This window comes from Leuresthes tenuis, unplaced genomic scaffold, assembly GCF_036924035.1.
Source record: "Leuresthes tenuis unplaced genomic scaffold, fLeuTen1.0.hap1 SCAF_9, whole genome shotgun sequence".
NCBI lineage: Eukaryota > Metazoa > Chordata > Actinopteri > Atheriniformes > Atherinopsidae > Leuresthes > Leuresthes tenuis.
Genome location: NW_027325363.1, coordinates 10,547,451 through 10,559,914, shown reverse-complemented (window position 1 = coordinate 10,559,914; position 12,464 = coordinate 10,547,451). Strand labels below are relative to the sequence as shown.

Below are 12,464 nucleotides of genomic sequence, written 5' to 3'. Positions count from 1 at the left end.
ATTTAGGGGGGATGCAAAACTTCATAAAAACAACATGTTTCCAATTGAACAGCACAGGGGCGAGTAGATGCTTTGAGCTTATATTGAAGACTTCATACTACATGTTTTATAAACAGCGGAAGATTAACAGAGGATAAATGGATAATGATTCTAAACGCATCTCAAAATCTGAGCTCGTATGGAAGGTGTGTGGCTGTAGACTAAACCAACGATACTTCAGTCTGCTGAGCCAACAGCATTAAAACACATGACAGCCCACATGTGAGTGCTTCAGTTTTGAATGGATCAGTGGGCTGGACTTTGGCAAGAAGCAGTCAAGGTTAATACCATCAAAAATGTTTCTCTGTCTTCTGCTCAATCCCCGGGGGGAGGGGGTTCCAGGTGGGCACCAAAAGATCATATTTGATGTCTAAGGTTTTGACACAGCACAAAGACACACATACTAATGGCTGATATTAGAGCAGGGCTGATCAAATCCAAGCACACTAAACAGGGATTGAGCAACCCCCCCACATAGGAGGGGATAGATGCAATTCCAAACTGGCCTGCAGCCAGCCTCTTCACAGATGGGCCGTAGACTGAAACACGAACAAATTAATGTGGTTCACACTGGGACCGCCGTTACTGTTGTGGTCACTTTGGAGGCATTGAAATTTACATTTCTGATCAAAAGCTGAACATGAGTCAAAGTCTGGTCAAGACATGCCACAATTTTGTTTTGCAGTTGTCCCTCATTATAATGACTGATGTAGAAATGGAGGAAAAACACTTCACCCCTGCTGAGAGCAGATGGTAAATTTGACAAAATCTTCATCTGAAATCTATAAATTGTTAGTCGAATCAAAATGCATAAAAGTTTTATTCAAATAATGTTATTTAAGAATACGAAATATTTGGCTTGTGTGTTTGCTTGGTTATGAAAATCATTTATCCTCTGTTGTTATTGATTAACCGACTACTGCAGTGGCACATCAAACTGCAGCCGCTGAATTGAGCGTAAAGCTCTAAACACCCCACCACTGAAAGTGTCAAAATTCATTTAACTTTATCAAATTTTACTTGGCTAAATAACAGGCAGTAATAACAGTTTGAAGTAAACCTGTCAGCTATAAGAAAAACTGTACTGTACTAAGACAACATATTGAATCTTGAGTTTAATCTTTAGTGTTGTAATACAGTATGTACAGAATATGGTTTGGCATCATCTTGCCAAAAATAAAATTAAAAAATTAAAATTAAAATTAAAAAGATTGATTGCAGCATATGTTCCTTTTAAAACCTTTTCCGTTTAGTCTGGACCGTTTTCTATGTCATCACAGAACATTTAAAATAAGCTCGGGCCCAGAGAAGGTGGCAGAATATCTTGATCTTAATGTGTTTTTTCTCAGCCTCATTGGGATGTTCCACCATTCTTTAATTTTTTTTTATTATTGTTTTCAAAAGGAATACACAATTTTTCCAGTTTTCATCATGTTGTCTCTATTCTAACTTTAACGAAATGTATTGCACAAACTTTTACTTCTGTATTTCAGGTTAGTCCTTTGAACTGCATTGATTTTGTATTTACTTGCTTTAACAGACTGTTTTATCCTCAGTTTAAGAATGAAGATACAGTTGACTGAAACTATAAATCAAAATGCTAGAGAATACCTTTAAATATATTAAGATATGATATGCAACTTAATCTGAAATACTTTGCCAAAGCAAATGGTTTATTACAAAAGGTATAAAGCCCTGAATGAAAATGACTTTATCCCAAATTGCAGACAAAGTGAATGTATGTATCTCTGTGAAATCAGCTTGCTTTGCAAGAGAACAAATTTCACGAGAAGAGACATTTTCACTTGGGAGACATCAAGTTCTTGGGAAAATTAGCAGGCAGCAGCTTGTATGTTCTTCTCACTCTTCTGTTTGCCTCTGCAGGAAAACAATTCAGCGCAATGCTAACATCATCAAATATTATTAACCTCACCACGCCGATGATGTGACTTTCAGCTGTCGCTCCATCACATGCAATTTACACTGTTGTGTTACTCTGATCTCCAAATAATTCCACACGACACCTGTTAGATGAGCCAAATAAATCTGGGTCATTTCTTGAATTCAGGCTTGACAGTCAGATGAGGAAGAATAATTTTTCCTGGCAGTTTATGCCTTCATCTGGACTCTGGCTCATCCCGCACCATGCATGAGACATACATAAATAACTCTAATCAAATGTTCCTTTAGCAACAAGGATCTAATTAACTGTCTTTTCAACAAAAATTCAATACATCTTCCAGGATATGAAGCGATGGCAGGCTTTGATCTCCTATCTGACTGAGCTTAAGATATTTTATCACCATTTTCAAAAAAAAAAAAAAACACATTCTCCTCATCTCAGTTGTTAATTATATTTCTTTTATTCTTAGAGTCAAAAGCAGCTCGCAGTGACTCTACTCACATTAGCAATTAAAACAAAAAAATATATTTCTACGAGGACAGTTCAAGCAAGAGGAAAAGGAATCAGTCCAATGGCGAGTCGTTAAAAAGGGAGGGAAAGTCTCATCTGTCAGCGGTCAGACTGAGCAGACTTCATTTCATTTGTGAGTGCTGAGAGACGATAGCTTTGGATTTCAAATGACGGGGTTTGACATGATATGAGACTTTTCAACAATCTGCAATAATGACCTTTTCTCAGAATCTACACTGTCAGTTAATAACGTGTTTCAGGTGAAAAAAAAAGACAATCTCTTGGCTCAGGTAAAAAGTGTTACCTAGCAACCCCCCCGTGCCCTATCAATAGTCAGCTTGGAGGCATCTCTGGAGATGCTCCCCCACCTACAAAGACCTGGTTCAGCTTGCCTCCACAGGTCCCATGACCTCCTGGACAAACAACAGCCTCATTCTCTACACCACTGCTGACCTCATTGTCTCTTTGTGAAGGGAAAATCCGGAGTTGCATTCTGTTAAATGGTGCATCAACTGCGAACAGGACAGACCTCCATATCTCCAGTGCAGGCCTACAGATGAGCACGGATACCGCTGCCTTTTCCTCAGGATTGTACGCAAGGAAAACATGGTAAGAACAGGGAGACTAAACATTCATGACACCTTGCTCCATCTGTTTCTGTTGCTCCTGACATCAACACCTTTTTTTAAAATTCATTTTCACACTCAGTTTACAGAAACAACTCCTCTTCACACGTATGGTATTCACATTAAACCTGAATCACACTAGTTGCTTTCTTACGTCCAACATTCAGCAGCTGATCTGAATTTCAACTCATGCTCCGAGGCCAAAACTGAAGACACAGGAATGCTACAGATTTGATGTTTTTTGTCTCGATGGATTTTGCAATGTAATTGTATAATATCAAATCTATTATATCAACAATCAATATCAACTTTCGTTTATTGAGAGCTTTATTCTAACTACCGCAATGCTCTTCATATATTGTTTGTAGAAACAGTAGCTTCTTGGGGAGTTGGCACCATGAACAAAACAAACCAGAAAATAAAGATAGTCTGAAAACATAAACAGACTTTGGCCTGAAATTAGAATGTGCTGCACGAGACACAAAGCAGACAAACCAAAGTGTCAACAAGCTCATTATACTTCAGTCACTAAGAAGAGCTATGACACACACACACACACACAGACAGATGTTTACAGCTCTGACTGCATACAAAAACTCCTGATTAGATTGGACAGAACCCGACAGGTCTACTGTTGTTCAAGACCAGATGGTCAGCATGGCTGCCAAAACTTTGTCAAATGGAAAATAGTTGCAAATGAGATCTGATATGAACACTGTATTTCTTATAGAGTCTTAATGGAGACACATTATCAGTGATTGAAAACCCTGTGGCTGTCAGTCATCCTTTTCACTCAGAGACAAAAACAGGAGTTTCAGGGACCAAAGGCGTCCAGGGCTGGTTAAAGGGCATTCATTCCACGACTCACGGTAAGCTCCAGAGGAGCACCACACAGTGGGCACCAGACATCACATTACTGCAGCAATATTGTTTAATTGTACCGTATCAGTGTCTGCTGTGCAGGGACAAGAAGTACAGAAGTGCTTCTTTATGAAAATGATACCATGCAAAGTTGCTTACTAATACCTTCGTGTCACACATGTATAGAATAAAGCTTAATCATTTCTGACTGCTGTGTGCACACTGTCTGGTTTATTCAACAGCTGAAATTTGACAATTCCTCCCAGCTCACATTGGGGTTCAAGAGGCATTAATTCCAGTATTAACTGTTGCTTTAGCTCACAGATTGGTGAGGCTGCTGGCAGCGGTGTGTGCGGTCGGACTCCTGGGAGGCTTAGTTGTAGGTGTCTGGTTTCTAGGTGAGTCAATGTCTCTGAGAAAGAATCACTAAATGAGCTTAGCTGGAGCCAAGCAGTGGAAACAAATGTGCAAAAGGTCTCGTCAGAACTACTCAGGCGTCAGGAAAATCTTAGGGGAATACTGATTTAAAGAAAGTTCAATACTGTTTGATATTAGCATTTGATAACTTAATATCTTATACAGGGATGTAATCAATTTAACTAAATTATTTAGGGTGATATATTCAGATTGTTAGTACAAAACTAAAAGATGATTAAGATAGTCTCATTTCATAAGATAATTTAATATACAACATTTATTCTATTTTAAAGTTAAAAATAGAGCTGTCAGTGCTCTCTGCTGGACAAACTAAGAAATGTGTTAATTATTCACCTTATCTCTGGAATATCTATGCTGAACTTTTTTTATATTACTTATTTGCAGACATGTTAATATACATGTGACTGCAAATACCCTGTGAGGGCTGATCTCGTTGCCTAGCCAATTAATCCATCTGGCACTACTATTTGAATCTAAATGAGTCTAAATCTTCAGATGACTAATTATTCCTATCTTTATTAGAGTAAATTTAACAGGATTCAATGTAATTTGGTGCTTGGCAGCTCATAAAAGCAAAACTGATACTGCAACATGGGATATAAAAAGAAGGATCTTTCATGTTAGGGTTCCATGGACTATAAAATGTGGATATTAATAATTTTCAAAGCATTATTATATTATTTGACTTTGAGCAGTTTCCCTTTTTTTGCCATACTTCTCTTAAAGTCCTGCAGCTTTATGGAAGCACATAATCAAATTAAGGTTTAGAGGGAAGATTTTGGAACAGACAAAACCTAATTTAGAAATCATACTAAATATTGTTTTACTTAGATTTTTATCTTATTGTCTGTCTTTCCTGATATGAAATAATTTAATTACACCGTCCTTTGTAAAGTAAGATTCCACTGCTCCAGAGGCGTTCTGTTCAGAATGCTTTGTGCTGATTCATATTATCTGGTAACATTTACCTTTTTTTTTTTGCTAGTCTCACTGGGTGATTAATAGACTTATTAACTACTCCATGTCCTTATCTACATTTAGTCAAACTTCTGCTGAGGCCATCCTCTTCCCAAACTCCAGGAGGGTTTGAGGATACAAAGGAGACATCTTTCTGCAATGTGACTGAGGATGTCTCTATTACGGACCCAAGGAAAGGTATGTGACCCTTCCTCTGCTCTGGGTTTGTTTCTGACAGCTTCATCAACCAATCGGGTCAGAAATGTAAGGCTGCTTATCTTGGTGTTATTTGATTCATTACACAGGATCATGGGTCAGAACTGAAATTATTTCAAGTTTAATAAAAGCAAACTGAATAATCAGCAGCTGCTTCTTGCAGTCTTTGCTCACACTTGAGATTCCCATTGACTGACATGAAAACATCCCATATAATGACCTGTTTGTATTGACTACATTAGCATAGATATTTGTGCTTTTCCAAGTCATTGCCCACTTGTAGAAGACGTTTGCTCATTAGTGTTGACTGAGAGCCTGTCTCTGGAGGGATTTTCAATCAATCAGGTTCAGTGTTTTACAGAATCAGCCAAGAGAACTCTCTCCTGGAGATACAGCTGGAGAAGCTGCCGACATGGCTCCCGGTGTGCTATGAAAGGTGGAACTCTTCGCTGGGAAAACTAGTCTGCCGACAGCTGGGTTATCTGAGGTGTGTCTGCACTCCTGGCAGGATCACACATACCTCCTCAGCTTATAGTGCTCAGCCCTGAACACAGACTGAGGCCAGAATTCCATCTTACTGGGTTTAATTTTAGAACTGCTTTGGGTTGCTTGGCTTATTTATGATGCATCAATATTTAATTTATGATCATGTTTCACAGTGTATGAGCCTAATAGTTTTTTTTCTTTTAATGACCTATTTGCATATGTTCTCTTACCAGACTAACCAAGCATAAAGGAGTGAATCTAACAGATATCGGGCCAAACTATACTGACGGCTTTATACAAATCACCTCTGAGCACAAGAGCAGTCTGGAAAATATGTGGCAGTTCAGGTGAGGCAATTTGTCTAAGGACATGATATTCATAATGATGCATGGAAAATCGTGGCTACCAACACATTAATTATGCACCATTAGTAAACCGATTTATTTTCATTTAGGAAGAGCTGTGTCACAGAGAAGGTTATCTCCTTGCAATGTTTTGGTGAGCAAATTAATCTTAACTTTTAGTGTGACTTTGCATCTAACACAAGGCCTTTTAGTAACGTACATATCCAATATTTGTTAAATGTTCCAAGTCTGAGAAGAATTAATTACAACATTTTCTGCAGTACTTTTTGACCAATCCAGTTCAACTCTTTTTTTAATAAATTAATTTCTATGTAGAGTGTGGGACACGAGCAAAGCTGCCCAGGATAATAGGGGGAGTTGAGGCCACGCTGGGCAGGTGGCCCTGGCAAGTCAGCCTCTACTACAGCAACCGTCACCACTGCGGAGGCTCCATCATCACCAGTCAATGGATAGTAACAGCTGCCCACTGTGTGCACAAGTAAGGCTCCTGACCTTAACAGTATTATAGGTCAGAGGTTGCAGTCGCTGCGAAGGACAACAATCAGTCATTAACAGCTGCTCAATGCAATACCATCCCTTTTATCAATGCCCGCCCTCTGTTTTCTTTTCTCAAATGTCAGCTATAGGCTACCTCAGATATCCAGCTGGGTGGTCTATGCAGGCATTGTGACCCGCAGCTCTGCTAAAATTTCTCAACACACAGGATATGCAGTGGAGAAAATCATCTACAACAAGAACTACAACCACAGGAGCCACGACAGCGACATAGCCCTGATGAAACTGCAAACGCCACTCAACTTCTCAGGTATGTCTTTGAGTCAGCTTGAACTGAGATATCACCAAATAAAAAAAGAGACGGCCATAGAAGAAAGTCTTCCAAATCACATTAAAAAGAAAAAAAAAAGATTTGAAATAGTAATTCAATTCAAATTAGTTGTTCTGTAACCTGTCAGATTTGTTGTGTTAAAAAGAAAGAAAAAAAAAAATCTCTTTTTCACCTCAACCAGATACAATTAGGCCTATCTGCCTGCCTCAGTATGACTATGATATCCCAGGTGGTACACAGTGCTGGATTTCTGGATGGGGATACACACAGCCTGATGGTGGTAAGACTAAGATGCTGCTGCACTGCTCTAAATTTTACCACTGCCAAGTCTAATTCAAACATGGTGACAGAGTGTGACAATGTTATTGACAGAGCAGCCATAAATGCATCTTTTCTCTCTCAGTTCACTCACCTGACACCCTGAAAGAGGCGCCAGTTCCTATAATAAGCACAAAGAAATGCAACAGCTCCTGCATGTACAATGGAGAGATCACTTCACAGATGCTATGCGCAGGATACACCGAGGGGAAAGTGGATGCATGTCAGGTCAGATGCATCCTTGTAAACTACTTTGCAGAAGTCTATTAAAGCTTAATCCTCTCTTGTGAGATTTGTTTTTGCTTGTGGTGATGAGTTTCTGTGTTTACCCCTTCAGGGCGACAGCGGGGGTCCACTGGTTTGCCAAGATGAAAATGTGTGGAGGCTGGTAGGGGTCGTCAGCTGGGGGACAGGCTGTGCTGAGCCAAACCATCCTGGGGTTTACACCAAAGTGTCTGAATTCTTGGGCTGGATCTATGATGTAATTGAGGTAGATTTATTTCTTTTTTAATGACATGCTGGAAGTTACTACATATCTGTAAAGCACAGCGATCAACCACAGTGTATACTCTGCTAACTGTTTCTGACAGGTACACTATATTTTAAAAAGGAAGAGGTTTTAGAATAATCAATCAAACAACATTTATTTATATAGCACCTTACAACAATCAGAGATTGACCAAAGTGCTTCACAATTCCAGAAATAGTTTTAAAATAGATTTCATATAAGACAAGAGAACAACAAAAAGGTGAGCCACAGCTTCAGTGAAAAGCAAGTTTAAATATGTTTTTAATTTGGCTTTGAACTGAGGTGCTCAGTGGTGCTACGTAAATCAGAGGGCAGAGTATTCCAAAATTTTGGACCTGCCACTGCAAAAGATCGGTCACTCCACTGCTTACACCTGCACCGGGGAACCTCCAGTAGATGTTGACCAGCAGAGGAGAGAGCTCTGCCAGATTGGTGGAGCCTCAGGGTTTCACTTATGTAGGGGGGTACAAGACCATTAACTGCATTGAAAACAAATAAAGGTTTAAACTGGATCCTAAATTTTACAGGTAGCCGGTGGAGGGAGCAAAGTACAGGTGTGATGTGGTCATGTTTACGTGTGTTAGTTAGGAGCCTGGCAGCAGCATTTTGTACCAGTTGTAGGCGGTGGAGAGATGTTTGGCTAAGTCCAATGTACAATATATTGCAGTAATCTAACCTTGAGCTAATAAAGGCATGGATAGCTGTTTCCAGGTCACAGCGGCTCAGAAACTTATGCAAGGAGGCGAAGCTGAAAGAAGCTTGCTTTCACTACTGCATTAATTTGTGGGTTAAATTTAAGAATGGAGTCAAATTTCACTCCCAGATTTTTAACAACATTTTTAGATGGAGGAAAACAACTTTTTCTAAAACTTTCGACAAAAATGATAAATTGGACACAGGTCTGAAATTTGACAGAATTTTAGGCTTGAGGTTGTTTTTTTTTTAGGCAAGGTCTGACCACAGCATGCTTGAATACTATTGGAACAGACCCTGAGCTGAGGCAATTATTGATAAATATGAGGACACTTGGACCCACTGTGCTAAAAACCTGTTTAAGTATATGAGATGGAATAATGTCCAGTGGGAAGTTGGTGGATCTTATTCCCTGGACCACATAATCATCACCTTATTAACCACGTTTTATATTGGATACGTACAAAAGGTTCAAATTAGCACCTCTGTGGTCAGCATTAATGGTGTTTATTGAGAATCAAACAAACATGCATCAATGATAAGATTAATCAACAGCATATCACTATGACAAGTGTCATCTTTCTTTTGTGTACCTTTCATTTTCAAACATAAAGGAAATGAAAGCCCCTCTTTTCATAAAGCGTTTTGAAGTTGTATGAAAAGAAGACATACCTTACAATTATCAATAATTTTTTGTCAGTAACACAAAGAAGACAGAAATTGCACGGTTTAATCTAAATAAAATGTACAGCGATGTATGATTACTTTCTCTTTGCAGAATTACTGATGGCTAAAGAAACAAGAAGAGGATGCTGGTGATAAAACGGAGACATTTAAAAGCTATTTATATTGTATTTATACTTTGAATGTCATTTATATAACGTATATATAAGAGTGGTAATATCAAAATATCTTTTTATGTTATTTTTCCATGTATCGAGTAAAAATTATGCCTCTGAACAGCTTGTTGTGTAATTATTGAGCTGCAGCTGAAGTTTTCGCCGCAAGGTGGAGACGTCATGTTTTATGTAGTTTCTATAGCAACTGACAACATTTAGCCAAGCTAGTTTTATTGTGACAGTCATTTGACATGATTTTAAAAGCTTTTAGGTAAGTGTGACATTGCTCGATACTGCTAACATTCCGAGTGTCTTTAATAGGAGCTCTGTTCTTCAGGGCATCGTAGACAAGCTGAGTTTCACTGGTAAATGCGCAAACTTCACGAAGTTATTAGCTCGCGATTGGTGCCACTTAAAGTTGCGTCCCAAGACATTTACCTTAAGATGTCCACCGCTGGCAGTACAGAGGATGTTTTACGGCAGGTCAACCAGTTCTGGTCCATGCTTGATGATCTGTCACAAAATGACCCCGCTGCCTACCGCAAGTTCATAGAGAAACAGATGGAGGAAGGAGCTGAATTCAGTACACCGCCCGAGCTCCACTCTTGTTTGCGTACCCAAATACTGGTAAGTTACATCGATAGTAGCACGTTTAAAACTCCCAATTAGTTCACTTCACTTTGGACACAACACCTGCTCGAGAAGGGAGACTCTCGACAAACATTGAGTTCAAGCAGAAAAGCACAGGTGTATCTAATTAACAAAGAACACCCAGCGTTGGGGTCATTTGTCTGACACACCGATGTAGCGGACAAATCTGTTACCCATCAGATTTAGTGGCACAGTTTCTAAAGGAATTCAGTTATATTCACGCCAAAGTTATTTTTCATTTAGAAAAAAAAAAATCAGTGATGCGTTGTTATTTTTGGAAGTCAAATTAACAAAGACCTGCCCTTCCGTGGTATTTTGATAATTTAAGGACTAAATTCGATAATAGCTATTTAATATAAGGTATATTGAAAATAAACAAAGTAAAGAACAAAAAAACAAAACAAAAAAAAACTAAACAGTTTGATGTGAAAAAGAAAACCGGGGAACCATTAGATTAAATGGCACAAAAAGTGCTCATCACCAACAGCCCGAGATATATTCAATCCTATATCATCAAAAAAGTACGTAAATCAAAAAGTGCTTGATTTTGCTTTTGGTAAAACTGAGCCCTGTGCATTAACTAAGATTAAAGTTCCTGCCAATTAATCTTTAGTTTACTAATTGACCAATAGCTTGTTGTGACTCCTCATAGAAAACTGTGTCCTTATCAGGAACCCAAAACAGGCTTGCTGTACATTAATATATGCAGCTGGAAACGAGTGCCTGCACCTCAGGACCTAAGCAGCAGTTTACCAGTATGCGCAGGAATACTGGACACGGGCACAAAAGAAAGTCAAGGTACGTCATACTGTAAGTAACTGAACTTTCTTTTGTATTGTATGACATAAACAAGTAACAAGGCTTTCCTCCGCAGGCTGGTATGCTGTGTTGGATGTGGCATTAAATCCTGCAGTGCTACAGGAGAGCAAGGCAGATAAAGCAGACATTAACAATGTCTATATGCTGGCTCTGAGCTTTGCCCAGCAGCAGCATGGGATGCGGTTATCTCAAGAGCACAGTGTCGTCAACTGTAGCCCAAAAGGTAGCCCAGATGATATACACCGTCGGCTTGGGTTTCAAATACGACCCAACATCTCCAAACAAACAGAAAGAGGTACAGTAAACAAGCCTTCTACCCATGATAAGCTGCTGCAAGCCCTTTATGTTGGACACATTTTCTTTTCCTGTGAAGGTGTATTATCTGTACCTTCCCAACAGTTTCTCATAATCTATAGTCCTTCTTTGTACAGTCAGCCAGACTCCAGTTGCCCTCTTGCGACAGATCTCCTCTCTGCAATCGGAGAAACAAGACGAGGACTGCGCAGCCCAAATTATAAGTAGACCCGTGGAGCACATGAAGAAGGATTTGATCCAGGTAATCTCCACCACTTTTGTGGAGCCTCAGAAGCCAGAGTATCAACTTGAGGTGAAGACTGATACAGCAGGAGTTCCTCGCAGCGTGGAACTGACAGTGGAGCTGCCAAAGGTTCGGTCTGTGTCAGAGTGCCAGCTGAGAATATCCAAGGTTAGTGGTTACACACTCCCTTGAACAGTTATAATGAACCACTTTAGATCCCAGTGTGCATCAGTGCAAAGCTGGATGTCATAAAAAAAATGCATAATTGGTCGATAGCGAGTTTCACAGCACGTTGAATGTGTTTTGCTCTGCAGGATGACATCTTACTGGAAGTGGAGGATGTTTACTATTTACTTCTGGACTTACCAAAAACTGTCAATGAGGACACCGCCTCTGCCATCTTCAACAAGAAGAAACGAAGGCTTAGTTTAAAAGTTGATGTTTTGTGACCACTTTCCCTTTGTGGGGATAAAAAAGACGAAGGTGACGAAGCAGGAGGACATTTCAACTCTCAAAGAACCTCACAGTAAATAACCAACACAACCTTGTTATGCAATGTGAGAAGCAAGTGAAGCTTTGCTCTGTCTCACACTAACAACAACAAACAGCTTCCCTGGAAATTGGTCCATTTTTAAAAGCAAAATATTTTGGTGAGACAAATGTCTAACCGCAGTCGTACTAAATTTAATTGTTAGCCCCCCCCCCCCCCCCACAAAAATTAATTGACTTTAATGACAATCTGCACTGTCAGTTTGCTAAAGTGTGGGTGTGCGAGTGGAGGTGTATAATAGCTAGGAGCTGGTGAACAGTGTCATTACCATATGCAAGGGGGAATAATTGTCAGCAAAAG

General features: G+C 39.4%; 2 protein-coding genes across 2 annotated transcripts; both read left to right on the top strand.

Annotated features, from left to right (window-relative positions):
* The first annotated feature begins 754 nt into the window (after positions 1 to 754).
* Positions 755 to 9,702, top strand: LOC140314740 (transmembrane protease serine 5-like). The gene is made up of 14 exons (XM_072393099.1): positions 755 to 792; positions 2,926 to 3,061; positions 3,809 to 3,947; positions 4,257 to 4,337; positions 5,419 to 5,532; positions 5,902 to 6,037; positions 6,270 to 6,383; positions 6,491 to 6,534; positions 6,717 to 6,879; positions 7,022 to 7,206; positions 7,409 to 7,507; positions 7,631 to 7,773; positions 7,883 to 8,035; positions 9,546 to 9,702. The coding sequence occupies exons 1-14, from the start codon at positions 755 to 757 to the stop codon at positions 9,552 to 9,554; spliced, it is 1,554 nt and encodes a 517-aa protein (XP_072249200.1). The 3' UTR covers positions 9,555 to 9,702.
* A 348-nt stretch (positions 9,703 to 10,050) lies between these two features.
* On the top strand, positions 10,051 to 12,449 carry LOC140314176 (PIH1 domain-containing protein 2-like). The gene is made up of 5 exons (XM_072392259.1): positions 10,051 to 10,233; positions 10,929 to 11,055; positions 11,132 to 11,371; positions 11,508 to 11,782; positions 11,929 to 12,449. The coding sequence occupies exons 1-5, from the start codon at positions 10,051 to 10,053 to the stop codon at positions 12,061 to 12,063; spliced, it is 960 nt and encodes a 319-aa protein (XP_072248360.1). The 3' UTR covers positions 12,064 to 12,449.
* Positions 12,450 to 12,464: the final 15 nt, after the last annotated feature.